Consider the following 19,915-nt stretch of genomic DNA (forward strand, 5'->3'; position numbering starts at 1 on the left):
CTCCACCCTGGACATCTTTGTTTGTTTGTTTGTTTGTTTTTAAATTGAGACGGTCTCACTCTGTTGCCCAGGCTGGAGTGCAGTGGTGCGATCTCAGCTCACTGCAACCTCTTCCTCCCAGGTTCAAGTGATTCTCGTGCCTCAGCCTCCTGAGTAGCTGGGATTACAGACATGTGCCACTACGCCCGGCTAATTTTTGTATTTTTAGTAGGGATGGGGTTTCACCATGTTGGCCAAGCTGGTCTCAAAGTCCTGGCCTCAGGTGATCTGCCTGCGTCAGCCTGCTGAAGTGCTGGGATTACAGGCGTGAGCCACTGTGCCTGGGACCTCATTTCATTTGCTTCATGTCATTCCTCGTTCTCTTGAGTTTCTCGTCTGTTTGCTTTCTTGTTTATGGCCAGTCTGCTCTTACTGGAGTGGAAGCTCCTCTCAGGCAGGGAATTTGCCTGTCTTGTTCATTACGATCCCTAGTGCATGGCAGAGAGTAGGCACTTGAAAAATACTGCGGAATTTATTAATGCTGCCCTCAGCATCATCTTCCTAAATCATATTTGAGATTCTTTAACAGCCCCTACCCTGAAGTTTTCCATGGTTCCTTAGTTCTTGCTGAATAAGCTTTGAGCATCTCAGCACAGGGTTCCTGACTCTCCTTGGCATATTTCCATCCCCTTTCCAGGCTTCCTCCCAGGACATGTTCACACATACCTGTGCCCTGCCTTGACCTCTTTTGTTCCCTAAACCTGCCCTGCTGCTCCTGGAAGGTGCGTCCGCCCAGCTGCTCCTGTCCTGGAAGGCGTGTCCGCCCAGCTGCTCCTGATCCCAACCCTAACCTGCTTCTCGACCTTTCCTGCATCCTTTCGCACAGCGCTCTGTGCAGCCTTGCCTGGATGCATCTAGTTGAAGCCCCTGCCCCCAGTCCCTCTCTGGACCTTCCTGGAGTGCTGTAGCACCTTTGGCCTTATATCCTCTGCCAGATCCTGCCCTGCTTGAAACTTTGAGCTCCTGGCTGTCTGGAATCCCAGCTCCTTGCTGACTCACTCTCGCAGTTGGGTGGCACAGTTCTTTGTATACAGACCTGTGTACAAATAGCAGCCCACTTATACATAGTATTGAATTGGACTGAAACTTACAGCATCGCCGAGGGACCCCTGGGCTGCTGGGAATGACACCCCTTTGTCATTTGTTGCGTGTGTGTATCCATCTGATCACGCAGCACATCTGCGTTATTATCTATTCACAGACACCTGTATCTACCATGTTTAGGATGGGTAAATTGGGCTTAAATTCCCTAGGAACTCTAGCATTTAGATTATAGGGGTTTGACTCAACCCTTTTCTCAAGTCATTGGCTGCAATAGTAGTAAAAATAGAGACATAATAAACATATGTAGTATCTGCTTGTAGGCCAGTTTTTGTGCTGAGAATTTGGCACACATAATCTCATTTAATCCTTACCACCACTCTAGGAGAGAAGCTCCGCCTCAGGAGGTAGGACGGTGTTACAGTCACAAGCAGGGCTCAAATTAGCTCAGCCACTGTGGAAAGCAGTTTGGCAATTTCTCAAAGAGCTTAAAACAGAGCTACCATTTGACCCAGCAATCCCATTACTGGATATATACCCGAATGAAAATAGATCATTATATTAAAAAGACATAGGCACTCACGTGTTCATCACAGCATTATTCACAATAGCAAAGCGATGCAATCAACCTAGGTGCCCATCCGTGGTGGACTGGATGGAGAAAATGTGGTACATGTGCACCATGGAATACTATGCAGTCATAAAAAAGAATGAGATAATGTACTTTTTAGCAACATGGATGGAGCTGGAGGCCATTATCCTAAGCGAATTAACACAAAACAGAAAACCAAATACCGCTTGTTCTCACTTATAAATGGGAGCTAAGCATTGAGCACAAATGGACATAAAGATGGGAAAAAGAAACACTGAAGACTCTAAGGAGGGGAGAGAAGGAGGGGGATGTGGTTTGGAAAAGTACCTATTGGGTGCTGTGGTCACTACCTGGGTGCAGTATACCCATGTAACAAAGCTGTACCTGTACCCTCATATCCAAAGTAAAAGCTGAAATTAAAGAATCTAAATGTAAAGATTGGCACAGGGTAACTATACATAATATATATATATATTTTTTTTTGAGATGGAGTCTTGCTCTGTTGCCCAGGCTGGAGTGCAGTGGCGCGATCTTACCTCACTGCAACCTCTGCCTCCCGGGTTCAAGCGATTCTCCTGCCTCAGCCTCCCGAGTAGCTGGGATTACAGGCACGTGCCACCACGCCCAGCTAATTTTTGTATTTTTAGTAGAGACGGGTTTTCACCATGTTGGCCAGGCTGGTCTTGAACTCCTGACCTCAAGTGATCCACCTGCCTTGGCCTCCCAAAGTACTGGAATTATAGATGTGAGCTACCTCGCCCAGCCTATTTTTTTTTTTTTTTAAGTGCCACACTGGCTGGGCCTGAATCTTGGCTCTGCTGCTTACTAGTTCTGTGACCTTGTTCAATTATTTAACCTCTCCAGCCTCTGTTTCCCCATGTGAGAAATAGGAATAACAGTAATACCTAACTTTTAGTGTTAGGAGGATTAAGAAAGTTTCTCTGTATGTAAATGTTATTTTATTTATGAGTGTTACTATTTCTATTATTATGTCCATTTTACATAGGAATAAATAGTAGCTCCAGAGAGGTTAATCTCTTACCCAACATCCCCCAGCTGGTAAATGGTGGAGCTTGGATTTGAATCCAGGTAGTCTGACTGATAGAAGGTGGTTCTTCTTGCCGGGCGCGGTGGCTCACGCCTGTAATCCCAGCACTTTGGGAGTCCGAGGCGGGCGATCACAAGGTCAGGAGATCGAGACCATCCTGGCTAACACACTGAAACCCCGTCTCTGCTAAAAACACAAAAAATTAACCAGGCATGGTGGCGGGAGCCTGTAGTCCCAGCTACTCGGGAGGCTGAGGCGGGAGAATGGTGTGAACCCGGGAGGTGGAGCTTGCAGTGAGCCAAGATCGTGCCACTGCACTCCAGCCTGGGCGACAGAGCGAGACTCCGTCTCAAAAAAATAAATAAATAAAAAAAGAAGAAAGTGGCTCTTCTTTCTACTAGGCTACATTACCTTTCTTTTTTTTATTTTTTATTTTTGTTTTTTTGAGACTGGGTCACACTCTGTTGCTCAGGCTCGAGTGCAGTGGTGAGATTACAGCTCACTGCAGCCTCAACCGCCTGGGCTCAAGCGATGCCCCCACTTCAGCCTCCCAAGTAGCTGGGACTATGGAGATGTGCCACCATGCCCGGCTAACTTTTGCCTTTTAGTAGAGATGGGGTTTCGCCATGTTGCCCAGGCTGATCTTGAACTCCTGGGCTCAAGGGATCTGCCCACTTCGGCCTCCCGAAGTGCTGGGATTACAGGTGTGAGTCACTGTGCTAGGCCTTTATTACCTTCCTTAGAGAGAGAAAGAGAGACAGAGACAGAGAGAGAAGATGACGATAATTACTGGTGGGGTAGTATAGCCAGGAAAAACATGTAGTATTAGGGACATGCTTATACTAAAAAAAGTATTCTTTATCTGAAATTATCATGTAACTGTTCATCCCGTATTTTTATTTGCTATATTGGGCAGTCCTAGGAGGGGGCTTTTTCGTAGGACCTCCAGTTCTCCTTTGGGATTCTGCCCCATCACTCCTTACCTCCAGCCTTCCATCTCCCAGGAATCATGGCCACCATACCCATGGGAGACTTCTGCATCCCTCTGGTGAGTTAGGACAGAATACACTTTCAGAACCCGTATTTTCATGAGTGGTGCAATGAAATGTAATATTATTTAGAACAAGGAGGAGCATCTTTCCTTTCCCTTGACCTTGAAGATCTGCCCCCAAGCCTCATGGCTTGTTTGAGCCGAGAAAGATGCATGAAGCTAGCAGGTGGGTGGTTTGTCATCTCCACCTTGAGGGAGATGAGCGAAGGGGGCGAAGCTCCTCTCTTATAGATCTTTGAGTTTTCCATCAATGGAGCCAGACTGCTGAGTCTTGTCTTCTCCTTCAAATTTAGGCAGGGGCTGCTTTCTTAGCAGCTAGATCTGGGACAGATTGGAGCAGCGTGAGTGAGTGGTGGTGTGGGGGTTGGGGAGGCTTGACCAGCTGGTGCGATGTCCATCAACAGACCTGAGCTGAGAGAGTGCTGCTGGGTTGGTGGCTGAGTGCCATGGGAGGCAGCTTGGGGCAACATGTTCTCACTCTTTTGATGACCAGCTGGTGAAAAGGTTTAATAAAGATGTCCCACATCACCCTATGTTTTTTTTTGTTGTTGTTGTTGTTGTTTTTTAAGTCTGCATGGAGTTAACAATTTTGGCAAACTGAAGGATTCTGGGAGCCTTTCTCATCTGGCTGGTCTGGATCTGCCTTGAAAGGACCAAAGTAATTAGTATGCTTGCCATTTCTATTGTTCAGAGTAATAGGTTTGTAGAAGAGGAACATTGAACTCAAACAAAAAAGCCTAAGCGTTATTAGACTGGAGCACAGCAGTCTTACATTAGGTGTAGCTGAGATCATTGCCAATGGGAGCTCCAGTCCAGCTGGGCACCTCACTCATGGTAGTTGCTTAGTAAATGTTGGCTGAGCTGAGTTGTGCTTGGAAAAAAAAGAAAAATAGGAGCTTAGTTTTGGAGCAGGACTGGGCATGGTGACTTTTTTTTTTTTTTTTGCTCTGTTTTCATGGCACTGGAGGTAGAATTAGGTGACTGGTCAATAAATTTGAAGCCCAGGTATGTCTTGGATGGTTGTCCTTGCTTTACGGAACTTATTACTGTCTAGGACTTCACCTGGGGGACGTACGGTCACTGAGAATGGATGCTGGGAGGTCCCTTTGGGTATAACTTCCATGCTGGTTTAACACTGCTGGTACTTAGAGTTTGAGGATGGGCCTGGGCCTTGTCAGGTACTTAGTGACTGTACTGAATGACCCAAGGCTACCCCAGAGAGACCATTTTAGGATAGACCCCAGAACCTGGATACCCAATATGCTGTCTGTGTAGCAAATGTGGCTCATCAGAATCTGGGGAGCAGGTAGATCTTAAAGTGTCAGCCCAATGAGTTTGGTCAATGGTCTATATCTGTATAACCACCACCCAAAATGAGAGAACATTTCTTTTTTTTTTTTTTTTTGCTGAGACAGAGTCTTGCTCTATCACCCAGGCTGGAGTGCAGTGGCGTGATTTCGGCTCACTGCAACCTCTGCCTCCCGGTTCAAGTGATTCTCGTGCCTCAGCCTCCTCCTGAGTAGCTGGGATTACAGGTGCCCACCAGCATCCCCAGCTAATTTTTGTATTTTTTGTAGAGATGAGGTTTTACCACATTGGCCAGGCTGGTCTTGAACTCCTGGACTCAAGTGATCCACCTGCCTCGGCCTCCCAAATTGCTGGAATTACAGGCATGAGCCACCATGTCCAGCTGAGATAGAGAACATTTCTAACATCCCTGAAAGAGCTCCTAGTCCCTAAGTCAGGTTCCCTCCCAGCCACCAACTTCTAACCATAGAGTAGTTTTGCATACCCTTGTGCTTAAATGGAATCATATAGTATCTATATATTTTTTATTGTTTGTCTTCTTTCACTCAGTGTAATGATTTTGAGATTCATCCAATGTCGGCGTGATGGTAGTTTGTTCCCTTTTATTGCTAAGGAGTATTTCATTTCATAAATATACTACAATGTGTTTATTCATTCTCCTGTTGATGGACATTTGGGTTATTTCCAATTTAGGGCTACTGTGAATAAAGCTGCTGTGAACATTCTTGTGTAAGTCTTTGTGTGGACGTATGTTTTCATTTCTCTTGGGGAACAAGGAGAGGAATGACTGGGTCATATGGTAGATTTTTTTTTCTTATTTAAGCAAAAGTACTTTTTCCTAGTTTGGAGATTATGAGCCAAGCTCCTGCCCATCATTATCACTGGGTAGGCGTAGCTAAGAAGAGTCAGGTCATTCAAGCCCATCTACGTTAATTAATAACTGTAATTGAAGCTGAATGTAATTGATTATAATTTTGAGCCATTGGGTTTAATTCTGTAAAATTATGTAAAGCTGGTATATTAGGTAGGCTTCTTGATAAAAGCAAATTAGGTACAGATATAGCCCCCATATGGATTTGATTCATACTGAGTCATGATTAATAACTGACATGCCAAATTTAAGGCTGACTCAATGCAAAATTCATGTGGCCGCTCATCATGGGTTTCTGATTGACTGACTTGATATTGAACAGACATGGGCGGCCTCATTCTGGAGGGTTACCTGCAGATTCCTTCCTTCTTCCGAGTTTCTCTTTCTGCTCTCTGGTCTCCTGCCCTGTGTCACATCTGGATTATGTCCAGAGCCCAACAGCTGGATGTTGGTGTCCCATCTCCCCACTTAAATCAATTCTGCTTGCTGATGCCAAGTTACCCTTCCAAAATGCCTCCGTTACCCTGCCAGAGACAGTGGGTACTTAATGCTGACCTGCTCCATGCTGGCTAAGCTGCTGCACCATCACGTGTGAGGCTTTAAAACACAGTGTCCATGCCCCTGCCCTGGCGAATCTGTTTCTGTAGGTTGTGGAGGGGAGCTGGCATCTGTAGCTTGAAAACTCCAGGTTGATTTTACAGTACAACCAGAGTTGGAAACAAGCCACCCATTGTGTGAAGTCCAAACCATTCTGCCTGGTTTCATAATTATACCCAAATGTCTGGTTGTAAACTCCTCCCTGCCTTCTTCAGCCTTGCGGACTCCACAACATAAGCTTCTGTGTACTTGCCTCCAGACTCTGCCCACTCTGCACTTCCCAGCTAGAAAGGTCCCATCCTCATTTCCTTTCCAAATTGTGTCCAGCCTTCCAGAGCCCTTCCCTGTTCTTTGATGTTCTGCTTTTTAAATTTTGAAACAATATTGGTATCCCCTTTCTTGGCATGACTGCAGACTCCCTAAATTTATCCTGTCATATGTCTTCTGTAGCCTCTCTTATTATAGTCCAGAGCCAGCTCCTGGAGGCAGGGCCCAGATCCACACTAGCTCTTTCTTCCTCTCTTGCAACCCCCTGGGGTCTGGCACAGTGTTGGCTGTGTAACAGTCTCTGCTTAGGGACTAGCTGATTGACTTTTAACTGTTAATTTTATATCTGATTTGGAGACAGAACTTGGAGACAACACTTGGCTTCTGTACTTTCTGAGTTATTATTATTATTATTATTATTATTATTATTATTATTCATTTTGAGACAGAGTTTCACTCTTATTGCCCAGGCCAAAGTGCAGTGGCGTGTTCTCGGCTCACTGCAACCTCTGCCTCCCAGGTTCAAGCAATTCTTACTGCGTCAGCCTCCCAAGTAGCTGGGATTACAGGCGCCCGCCACCATGCTTGGCTAATTTTTGTATTTTTAGTAGAGACGGGGTTTCACCACATTGGCCATGCTGATCCCGATCTCCTGACGTCAGGCGATCTGCTTGCCTCGGCTTCCCAAAATACTGGGATTACAGGCGTAAGCTACCATGCCCAGCCTCTTTCTGATGATTGCTTTGACTTACATGGATTGCAAGTTTGTGTGTCCTCCTTAAGTACACGGTAACCTCCTTGAGGTTAGAGTCCATGTTCCTTTGGTTCAATAAACATGAAGGAGGACCTGCTCCGTAGCAGGCACTAGTTGGGTGCTTTTCTCTTGACCTGTGTCTTCCTGTCCTACCTCTGTGTACCTTTTCAGAGGTGTGAAGAGTTGACACATTCAGTGCATTGTAAGTGAGCTATGTGCAATAATTTTGTTTCCCCTATTTGTTACGAGAAAAATTTTGTTTTGTGGCTTGGATTTTGTTTCGGTATTTAAACTGTCGCTGCTATAATAAAGGAAATGCTCAACTGTACCCATCATGCCAGAATATTCTGATGGATCCCTTAAGGAACTCTTCACAAATTCATTTATATTGCCAGAGCTGACATTCTCTCGAAATGAACACTTACACAGAAATGGAAAGGTTTGCCTAATGTGGGGTAGGTGTTAAGCTGATTTTTTTTTTTAATTATTCTATGCTGGTACCTTTGACACCAGAGGGAAATTAATAGCATTATAAAGTACAGATCCCTGGGGGCATTTTGCATGATATTTTGAGAAAAGAGATTGGATTATGAACTACAGAAGGGACATAGGGATTTTGTTCTCAGGGACTATGAAGAAGAGCTTATAAATATCTGGTGATTTTAAATGTTTTCTCCAGTCCCTTTCAGCCTTCTGCTGTTAAGGCTGTGATTTATGAGCCTTCCACAAACGCACAGTCCAGGTGGGTGTTAAGGTTATCATGCAGAAACATTTCTGAAAATTGAGTTTTTGCACATAGGATTCTTTACTCCCATTGGATTTTCATTGTGAAATCAGGGTGAAGATGTGGGAAGATGCTGGGTGCCCCCATTCCAGCACATAAACTATCACTTTTTCTCCTGTTTTCAGCCTGGTATCCTCACCCTTAGCTGGGCTGGGGGTCCTGCAATGTCTGGTGGGACAGTTGCCTGTCTGCCTGGGGTCCAGGAGGAATCTGGAGTTTACTTGCTTCTTACCCAGGCTTCCATCAGGTCTCTTATAGGCCCGTCTGCACTCATTGTCAAAGGCTCCATGGCTATTCTGGGGCTCTGTGGGATGAAGCACCTTCCTTCTAGTCTCTTCCTCCAGCCCCAGGTGGCAGCCTTCTTGAGCATCTGTCAGGGATTACCTGGTCCTCTCTTCAAGCTTCCAAAATGTGGCTGCCATGTCCTCTTCCTTTCCTTCTGACTTTGGCCTTTGGATCCTTCATATCCCTGTACCTTTACTCCAGTGAGAATTTGGGAGCTTGTGTTCCATTGGCCATGTTTAACTAGAAGCCCTACAAAGTACATTTTGTGATATTCCAAAGTGTACTAGGACGTTCACATTAGTGTAGGAAAATTAGATTTAGAGGGGAATTATTCTCTGATTTGATATACAGAGTAAGTGATGTTGTGAATACTGTTTTTTTTTGTTTTGTTTTTTGTTTTTTTTGTTTTTTTTTTTTTTTAGACAAGAGTCTGACTCTGTTGCCTGGGCTGGAATACAGTGGTGTGATTTTGTCTCACTGCAATCTCTGCCTCCTGGGTTTGAGTGATTCTTCCATCTCAGCCTTCAAGCAGCTGGGACTACAGGCGTGCATCACCACACCTGACTAGTTTTTGTATATTTAGTAGAGATGGGGTTTCACCATATTGACCAGGCTGGTGTCAAACTCTTGACCTCAAGTGATCTGCCCGCCTCAACCTCCCAAAGTGCTGGGATTTCAGGCATGAGCCACTGTGCCGGGCATGGTATAATCATTAACTGTTAATAAGCTCTTCATTTTGGAAGTTTTTTAGATTTTCAGAAATGTTGCAAAAATAGTACTGGGAATTTCTGAATAGTGCCCTTCATCCAGTTTCCCCCAATGTGAACATCTTACATAAATAATCATGACATGTTTGTCAAGGCTAAGAATTAACATTTGTTTGTTACTATTCCTTAAACTCTAGACTTTATTTGGATGTCACCAGTTTCCCCACCAGTGTCCTTCTTCTGTTCTCAGATACCAATCAGGATACATACTGCTTTTACACTGTTCCTATTTTAAAGTATAATTTACAGTAGAGGAAGGCATACCTTTTATTCAGAGACCTAGACCAAAAGTATAACATCTGTATGTTTTGTTTTGAAATCCCCAACTTTAGCTATGCTGCTGGGAGGGGATTATAGTGTGACTTACAAAATTGCTTGTTTCTCTACCTAATTCTAAGGCAGTCATGGGATATTAGTGGGTTTAAGTTTGTGAGGTTTGATTTATTTTTGTGAAGCAAGTATTTAACAGGATTATTAGCCCTGTTCACTTGTGGCCAAAAATTTTCTAGTGCTGGCTTTTCTTGGAGTAGTTTCTATCACAATATTGGGGAATGCTATGGGATCGATTGCATTCAGTTATTGCTGATGCTGATTCATCTCAGACTTTGGCTTTGGGATTCCTTCCCTGATAATGGGGGAGGCAGTAACTTAAACCTGGTCTTTACTCTGTAGCTCACAGAATTTCCTACAAGATTCTGAGTCGTCAAGTAGGGGTAGAGGGTGGCACAGTCAACTCGGGACGGACCAGCTTGCTCTGGGGCTTTGGGAAAGCCACTGACTCTCTTTGGTGTCAGCTTTTTCTTCTGTTAAGTAAGGTTTTTAAATTAAGTGGTCTCCTAAAGTCCTCTTTGACTCTAAGTGAGTCTGTGATTCTATCAGTAGACTCTTCAATAGATTATCTGCGAAGCTTCGAAAATTCTACGTTGACACCTTTCCACACCCATGAAAATCTCAATTATTTTAAACAATTACTCACCCCATGTTTGTGAAAGGACGGAAGGCATTTGAGTATGAGTCTATATAATACTTAATTTGGAAGCTAAAAATTACTGTAAAAATTAGGCGTTAGACCAAAAAATGGGTGTTGAATCACTTCCTCATCATGCTTTCCGATTTCTCCACCCCTGTTGCTCCCCTTCATTAGCAAGGATGACAGAGAATGCATTTAGGCAACAAATGTTGAACAGTTGTCCTGTCCAGGATTACTCTGATGGGGGTGCCAGGTACAGAGATGCTTAAGGCACAGCCCTCTCCTGGGCATGTGCGACATTCTGGGGGACATGGACACGAGTGATGAATCTAGTGTTACGGAAAAGAGCCACCTTAGAAGCGGGGTGTAGGACAAGATGGGAGGAGGAAGAGAGGATGTCTGCAGAAGGCACACAGGGAGAGGGATGAATCCAAAACAGCACTGACCTGTTGCATGTCCTGCTGGGAACCGGGTTGGGGTGGTATTTGCATTGACTCCCAGGATTCTTAGGGCAACCCTGTGAAATGTACCATTTTCAGGTGATAAAACTGAGCTTCAGAGAGCTTAGGTTATTTGACTGGGGCTACCTAACCAGTAAGTGGTTGAGCCAAGATTCAAACTCGGACTTGATTCTAAGCTCTGCATTTTCCCATGATAAATATGGACTTGGGCAAAGAGTTGAGGATGTTCAGAAGACATGGCACGGGAGATGGGTCTTGGCGTTTTGGTGTTGTCACAGGTGGAGCTGCTCAGGCCAAGGTGAGGGAGCAGAAGAGTACAGCAACAACCAGGGGCAGTAGTACAAATGGGGTCCCTAACGGTTGGGTAGGCCAGTCTCAACCTCAACTCCTGTCCTTCCTTCCCTTCCTCCCTCCCCCTCCTCCACCCTCCCTCCCTCCTCCTTTTCTTGTCTTTCTTTTCTTTTCTTGTCTCTCTCTCTCTTTCTTTTTTTTCTTTTTTTTTCCAGAGTCTTGCTCTGTCACTGAGGCTAGAGTGCACTGGCTCGATCCTGGCACACTGCAACCTCTGCCTCCCAGGTTCAAGTGATTCTCCTGCCTCAGCCTCCCGAATAGCTGGGATTACAGGCAGCCACCACCATGCCTGGCCATTTTTTTTTTTTTTTTTTTTTGTATTTTTAGTAGAGACAGGGTTTCACCATGTTGGTCAGGCTGGTCTTGAACTCCTGACATCAGGTGATCCACCCCCCCTAGGCTTCCCAAAGTGCTAGTATTACAGGCGTGAGCCACCACGCCTGGCCTATACTCAGCTTCTTAAATATCACCTTGCCTGGGAATCACTTTGTTCAACATTGAGATGTCTGAGCCTTGTGGTAGACCTACCAAACCAGCCAAAGACTGAAGTTAGACTTTCAATCCATTCTCTTTTGTTTATTTCCTCCTTGGCCCTTTTGCAGGAGTTTTTTTTTTTGTTGTTGTTTCTTTGTTTGTTTGTTTGTTTTTGAGACAGTTTCTCGTTCTGTCACCCAGGCTGGAGTGCCATGGTGTGATCTCAGCTCACTGCCACCTCCGCCTCCCGGGTTGAAGTGATTCTCATGTCTCAGCCTCCCAAGTAGCTGGGATTACAGGCGTGTGCCACCATGTCTGGCTAATTTTTGTGTTTTTTAGTAGAGACGGGGTTTCGCCATGTTGGCCAGGCTGGTCTTGAACTCCTAACCTCAGGCGATCTGCCTGCCTCGGCCTCCCAAAGTGCTGGGATTACAGGCGTGAGCCACTGCGCCCAGCCAGGAGTTTTCTTTTCCTATTGAAATACTCATCCTTGAGCTTCATTCATTATTTAGCGAAAGAAATTGGGCTGCTTTGGTCTTAGCAACATTTAACTTGGAGGATGGGCCCCACCCAAACCTTCCTCCGGCTTCGTTCGATTGGGTGGGCTTTTCATTTTCATTTCAGGAATAAAGAGGCAAAAAAGACTTTGAGGGTACAGAGAGGCCCCTGCCGTGTGCGTTGAAGCTGATTATGGATTCGTTTTATAGACAAAGGTGAGGAAAAGGAAGGTGCCAACCATCAGCTTCTTACAGTTATACCTGGTGTCTTCAGGGATGGCCCTGTTAGCCCACTTGTTTGCCTTTACAGGCGGGGTCACAGCTGCAGGAAGACTTTTGCTCTCTACCATCTGGGGCTATGAAGGGACTGGCTAGCAAGAGTATTCCCTGAAGTCATAGGCCTGGTGCTCAGCACCTTCTCCTCTGTGGCCTGCCTGTTCCAGGCCCTGCTTCTTAGGGGTAATTGAGAGGTAATCAGATACCCTGCTTTCTATTTCTGCACCAGCTAGTTCATATGTCACTACACCCAGATTTAAAAATGCCTAACATATAAAGGAGCATTGCCGATGTTGAGAGTTTCACCTCCCCACCTGTGTTGGGGGATTATTTAAAAAGTGATGCTTATCACAGGATCCAACAATTCCACTCCTTGGCACTTATTCACCGAAATGAATGGAAAACTTCCAGTCCACACCAATACTTGCACACGGGTGTTTATAGCCACTTTATTCATAATTGACAAAACTCAGAAGCAACCAAAATGTCTTTCAATAGGTGAACAGATAAACTGTGGTACATCCAGACAATAGAATATTATCCAGTGCTAAAAGGAAATGCTTTATCAAGTCATGAGAAGACATGGAGGAATCTTAAATGCATGTTACCAAGTGAAAGAAGCCAATCTGAAAAGGTTCCATGCTGTGTGATTTCAACTATAGGACATTCTGGAAAAGGCAAAACTATAGACACACTGAAAAGGGATTTCCAGGGATTAGCGGGGAAGGAGGGATGAATAGGTGGAGCACAGGGACTTTTTAGGGCAGTGAAAGTATATGATACAGTAATGATGGATACATGACATTATATATGTGTCAAAATCCATGGAATGTATAGCACCAAGAGTGGACCCTAATGGAAACTATGGACCAGCTGGGCGTGGTAGCTCACGCCTGTAATCCTAGCACTTTTGGAGGCCGAGGCAGGCGGATCACCTGAGGTCAGGGGTTCAAGACCAGCCTGACCAATACGGTGAAAACCTGTCTCTACTAAAAGTACAAAAATTAGCTGGGTGTCATGGTGGGCACCTGTAATCCCAGGTGCTCGGGAGACTGAGGCATGGGAATTACTTGAACCTGGGAGGCAGAGGTTGCAGTGAGCTGAGACTACGCCACTGCACTCCAGCCTGGGTGACAGAGTGAGACCCTGTCTCAAACAAAGAAAACAACAAAACAAAACAAAACAAAACAAAACAAAAAACGATGGCCCTTGGGTGTTAATGCCATATCAGTGTGGGTTCATCAGTTTTATCAAGTGTACCACTGTGGTGTGATGTTGATAGTGGGGAAAGTTTTGGGTATGTGGAGACAGGGAGGCATATGCCAGAATTCTTGGTACTTTCCACTCAGTTTTGCTATCAATCTAAAAGTGCTCTAAAAAATGAAGTTTAAGAAAAGTAACATATGCCCGTATTAATTTTCTATTGCTGATGTAACAAACTACCATGAATGTAGTGGCTTAGAACAGTGCAAATTTATTATCTGGCAGTACTGGAAGTCTGAAGTCCACAGTGATTTTAACTGGGACAAAGTCAAGGTGGCAGCAGGGCTGCGTTCCTCCTGGGGGATTTGGAGGAGAAGCTGCTTCCCTGCCTTCTCAGCGTCTTGGGGCCACCTCCCTTCCCTAGCAGATGGCCTTTTCTTCATCCTCAAGCCAGCAGCGTGGCATCTTCCAATCTCTTTCTGACTACAGCCTCTGCTTTTGTTATCATATTTTCTCTCTGATTCTGACCCTTCTTTTTTTTTTTCTTTTTTTTTTGAGATGGAGTGTCACTCTGTCACCCAGGCTGGAGTGCAATGGTGCGATCTTGGCTCACTGCAACCTCCGCCTCCTGGGTTGAAGCGATTCTCCTGTCTCAGCCTCCTGAGTAGCTGGGATTACAGGTGCCTGCCATGATGCCTGGCTAATTTTTGTATTTTTAGTAGAGACAGGATTTCACCATGTTGGTCAGGCTGGTCTCAGACTCCTGACCTCGTGACTCTGACCCTTCTGACTCTTTCGTAAGGACCCTGTGGTTACACTGGCCCCATTCAAATAAGCCAGGATCACCTCCCCATCTCCAGGTCCTTAATTTAATCCCATGTGCAGAGTCCTATTTACTTGTAAGGTGAAATATTCACAGGTTTTAGGCATTAGGACACAGTCATCTTTTCTACCCCACTCGCCCTTTAAATAACTTTTCGGCCAGGCGTGGTTGCTCACGCCTGTAATCCCAACACTTTGGAAGGCTGAGGTGGGCGATCACTTGAGGCCAGGAGTTCGAGGCCAGCCTGGCCAACATGGGGAAACCTTGTCACTACTAAAAATACAAAAATTAGCTGGGCGTGGTGGCACACGCCTGTAATCCCAGCTCCTTGGGAAGCTGAGGCATAAGAATCTTTTGTACCCGGGAGGCGGAGATGGAGGTTGCAGGTCACGCCACTGTACTCCAGCCTGGGCGACAGAGCAAGACTCAGTCTCAAAACGAAAAAAAAAAACAAAAAACAAAAAAAAACAAAGAATTTTGCTTTGGGTGCTTTTTTCATTTTAGATAGGCAACCCTATTCAATTTCCCGATTGTGGTTTTCCAGTTTGTGTCTGAGGCAGGGAGGCTGGAAGGAAAAGAAATGAAGGAAATCCAGCTGGATCCTAAATTTGACTGGAAAGATAAAGGGCAGTGATTCTCAAGGAGGGGGCTCACCTGAATCAGCTGGGATGCTTTTGCATTGCAAGCATCCCAAATTCCAACACACCCTCCCTTGAGAGACACTTCTCTTCTGCTCCTGCTCCTTGAATAGCTTGTGCATTGTGTGCTTCTCAGGTGTAAGGGCAGAAAAAAGGTTGGTACTCAGTGATGCAGAGGGATGGAAGGAAATGTGGACAGAAGAGGTTGGACCTGGGGTTGAAAAGGAGATGAGAGCAGAGGTTGGGGAGGTCTCTCAAGTGATGCTGACAGCGATGTTATGTTTTTTCATCACAGGGTGGAGGGTGGGGAGGATTTAGGGGGTGAGATGAGTGGGCTTACCTGGGCCATGTGGTTTTAGAGTTGTTGAAGGTGGGACTGTATGGGAGAACCAGAGAAGCTGCTGCACAGGTCAGGTTCAAAAAGAAGAATTGGGCCGGTAGCAGTGGCTCACGCCTGTAATCCCAGTACTTTGGGAGGCCAAGGTAGGCAGAGCACTTGAGGTGAGAAGTTCGAGACCAGCCTGGCCAACATGGCAAAACCCTTTCTCTACTAAAAATACAAAAATTAGCCAGGTGTGGTGGCACACGCCTGTAATCTCAGCTACTTGGGAGGCTAAGGCAGGGGAATTGCTTGAACCTGGGAGGCAGAGGTTGCAGTGAACCGAGATTGTACCACTGCAATCCAGCCTGGGCGACAAAGACTCCATTTCAAAAAATACAAAGAAGAACTGGCACCTTTCCATCTCTGTGCCTTGTTGCAGGTCCTCTTTGGTGGGGAGTTTACCATGCAGGGCAGCTACTGAGGGCTGTTGAATTCTAAAGCTAGTAAGACAAAGTCTGGAAAAGGGGTGGATTAGGCTGTAGCAGGGAGGGGGAGCCCTCATCAAAAGCCCTTTGATGGCCTTTATTGACAGCCTGGCTCATGGAGTTGAACTGATCAGCCTCAGCTCCCATCCTGTTTAGCAGAGGCATTTTGGTTCTTAGAGTTTTGGAGGCTTTTGCAGGTTTCCATGGGTGGCACTAAGACTTTTGCTGGGAGAATTTGGCCCAGAGCAAGTGACTGTTTGTGATTGACAGCTGGAAGAAGGGAATTTATGGATTTATGCATGGATTTGTTCTTTATTGTTGCTGTTGTAATACCTGGTTCTGTCACTCTGAGTGTTATTTTGAAGATGGGTGATGCAGATGATTTTTTAAGGCAAGGCATAATTAAGTAATTTTTAGAAACTCATTCAACATTTTCTGTGTTGGCAGTGACTGCTGTATAGTTACGATGGGTGGTGGGTGTACTCTAGCCAAAAGATGTCATAGCATCTGTAAGAGTAAACAGCCATGGATGAGTGTTTAATTTGGTCAGTGCTGGAGAGCTTCTTATTTTTAAGAGACAGAGTCTCGCTATGTTGCCCAGGCTGGCCTTGAACTCCTGGGCTCAAGGCTCCCCACTAGCTAGGACTACAGTCATGCACCACTGTGCCAGCTCATCTCCAGCGACTACAGTCATGCACCACTGTGCCAGCTCATCTCCAGTGACTACAGTCATGCACCACTGTGCCAGCTCATCTGCTGGAGAACCTTTTATTGAACTGGCTTTGCTGAGATTTGAGACCAGCCTAATTTTTTTTCTTCTCCTTCATGTTTCTCCTGTCATTGAGTTGGTTATGGTCCTGCTTGGTCATTTCCCTGGATCTGCTACTTACTGCCTATGGCAGGGGTCCTCAACCCCCGGGCCATGGACCGGTGCTGATCCATGGCCTGTTAGGAACCAGGCCGCACAGCAGGTGAGCAGTGGACAAGTGAGTGAGGATTACCGTGGGAGCTCCGCCTCCTGTCAGACCAGTGGTGACATTAGATTCTCATAGGACCGTGAACCCTATTGTGAACTGTACATGCCACGGATCTAGGTTGCGAGCTCCTTATGAGACTCTAACGCCCGATGATCTGAGGTGGAACAGTTTCATCCCAAAACCAATGTCTGGTCCATGGAAAAATGGTCTTCCCCGAAACTGGACCCTGGTGCCCAAAGGATTGGGGACCGCTGGCCTGTAGGACCGTGAGCAAATTACCTTATTATTTCAAGGTCCAATTTCTTTATCTAGACATCACAACAGAAAACATCATCTTCCTCCGGGGTGGTTGTGATGAAAAGATAAGATATCAAATGTAAATCTTGGCCCTTGGAAATACCAAGTGATCAATAAATATTAGTTCCCTTCGTCCTTTTTAGAGATAATTGATGGGACCAATATGACGTTGACTTGCTGGTTATCTTCAAGTATTTCAGAGGCTGTCACATATCACACAGGAAGGACACAGTTTTTGGTGTTCTAGGGAGCAAAACCACAGCTAAAAGGTAAAAGTGGAAAGGAGACAGGTTTCAGCTCAACATAAGAAAGAACTTTGTAATAATCAGACCTGTGTTACAATACAGTGGAACTCGTGAAGTAGTGAGCAATTTGTCTTGGAAGAATTTAATTAAAATAGGATTTTTTGGGCTGGGCATGGTGGCTCACACCTTCAATCCCAGCACTTTGGGAGGCCGAGGTGGGTAGGTCACCTGAGATCAAGAGTTCAAGACCAGCCTGGCCAATCTGGCAAAACCCCATCTCTAAAAAATACAGAAAAATTAGCTGGCCGTGGTGGCACACACCTATAATCCCAGCTACTCGGGAGGCTGAGGCAGGAAAATCACTTGAACCCAGGAGGCGGAGGTTGCAGTGAGCCAAGATTGTGCCACTGCACTCCAGCCTGGGTGACAGAGGAATACTCTGTCTCAGGAAAAAAAAAAAAAAAAAAAATAGGAATTTTCAACAGCATTCTCATTGACATTTGGGGCCAGATAATTCTTTGTTGTCAGGGGTGTGCTGTGCATTGTAGGATGTTTACCAGCATGCTTGGCCTCACTCATTAGATGCCAGTAGCAACCTCCCCCTACCCTCCTCCCAGTGTGACAGCTAAAAATGTCTCTAGTCATTGCCACATGTCCTGTGGAGGGCAAAACCATTGCTGGTTGAGAACCACTGAATTGTAGGCTAGATGACGGCGAACTGGACTGCATCCTCCCAAGGTCAACTCTATCCTACCCAAAAGTGAGTTCTTGCAATAGTAAGCTCTGGGAATTCTGGAGGTGGCTTTTTGGTTTATGATAGTACCTCCCAACCTGGGATGAAAGACTGAACTCATGTGAAATTGAAGGGGTCATTCTGGGTCACAGAGAGCAACTGAGGTCCTGCCTGGAAGGCCTTCTGCAGTTGCTTTAACGTTTATCTCTCGTTGTGGTTTTTGTAGGTCATGTTGGCAGCTTCCTATTGGTCTCTCCTGGCTCCAGCAGTTGAGATGGCCACGTCCTCTGGGGGTTTCGGTGCCTTTGCCTTCTTCCCCGTGGCTGTTGGCTTCACCCTTGGAGCGGCTTTTGTCTACTTGGCTGACCTCCTGATGCCTCACTTGGTGAGTACCACTCTACTTATAGCTGTTGTATCAGGATACAACCAGCTCTGTGCAATGAATTTAGTTCTGATCAAACCTGACATACCTGTTAATGTCTCTGTTAAGCAGCCAATGGTATTTAAACAGAGAACGAGGCATTAGAGGAACTGATTGGTGATTTCTTTCTTAAAATAATGTCTTGGTAATTTACATTTTAGTAAGTTCAGATTTTGAATGTCACATTTCGTTAAAAATATACAGTACAGCTGATGTGCTGAGTGGCACTGTATATATATGAGAGGACCTAGAACTGGGTGCTGGGTGGGACCTAGAACCATCACTATGGTGGTGGGTCTTATTGAGAGTATGACATCATCAGGGAGATGATACCCCCGCCCCAGCCCCCCAACCTGTAGCATTAGGCCTTCGACAATGGATCATATCATGAGGGCTGACAGGAGGGTGAGGCGGGGCTCTGTGCAGCAGGGGTCTGGGCTAGAGCTCACACCTGTCGTTTACTGATTATATATCCCTGAGCTCTAGTTTTCCATCCTTTAATTTGAGGATAACTCCCCTGAGGGACTGTACAGTAAAATTTTAAAAATGTAAAAATGCACTGGAATTGAGGATAAGCCAGAGATTTCAGGCTTTTTACTGACATAGGGCTGGGGAGCTGGATTTGGGAATAAGCATGTATGTGCTTACAGAGAAGCACCGTGCAAACTGCAGCCTGGCGTGTGGCTGCGATCACCGAGCCAAGAGAGCTGGGGTCAGGTCATGCAATGGGAACCGCAAGCCATTGGCTAAAGCCTATCATCTGCATGCACCACTGTCAGTAGAGGAAAGGGGTCCAAGATCATAACAGCATGAGACAGCCTTACCAGACACCGGGCCCGACAAGTTCTAGAGATGGCAGAAGCACCCCTGAACTGGTGCCTGAATTCTCTGCTCCCCTAGAAAGGGAAGTGGTGCAGGGAGAACTCTATGGTGAGAAATGGGTCAAAGTCCATTTCTCCTGCTGGATCACGGTGAGACAGGATTAAGTCAGACTCACTGGAGTCAGCAGTCATGTACCCCAGGAGGTAGGTAGGTTGAAGTCCTCTTCCCTACCTTCCTGCCTTCTTTTTTCCTTAAGTTCCCAACTGGAGAAAGAGAAGAAACAATGGGTGATTCTGTAACTATAATGATTCCCAGGAACTATGCCTCTGGACCCTGGGCTAATGAAAAATGGATTCCTTGTGTTATAGAAGAACTGTCCTTTGGATCAGACAGCTGAATGTGATGTTGGACGGCTGTGATACTGTCTTAAAGCAGAGGTCCCCAACCCCCAGACCGAGTACCGGTACTCGTCTATGGCTTGTTAGGAGCTGGACCACATAGCAGGAGGTGAGCAGC

At 45.7% G+C, this 19,915-nt stretch overlaps 1 protein-coding gene across 26 annotated transcripts in view; it reads left to right on the plus strand.

Annotated features, from left to right (window-relative positions):
* SLC39A11 (solute carrier family 39 member 11) overlaps window positions 1-19,915 on the plus strand; it is a 467,051-nt gene that overhangs the window by 42,807 nt on the left and 404,329 nt on the right. For 25 of the 26 annotated variants that reach the window (XR_010115566.1, XM_063617439.1, XM_055243870.2 and 22 more), the window contains one exon: window positions 18,383-18,541. Coding sequence is in view for 25 of the 26 variants with exons in the window: in XM_063617439.1 (XP_063473509.1) it covers window positions 18,383-18,541 (159 nt within the window). In the remaining variant the exon portion in view is untranslated. Of the gene's footprint in view, window positions 1-12,267; window positions 12,374-18,382; window positions 18,542-19,915 lie in introns of those variants that run through there. The other variant, XM_063617447.1, reaches the window with a different exon arrangement.

This window comes from Symphalangus syndactylus, chromosome 14 (assembly GCF_028878055.3).
Source record: "Symphalangus syndactylus isolate Jambi chromosome 14, NHGRI_mSymSyn1-v2.1_pri, whole genome shotgun sequence".
NCBI classification, from domain to species: Eukaryota; Metazoa; Chordata; class Mammalia; order Primates; family Hylobatidae; genus Symphalangus; species Symphalangus syndactylus.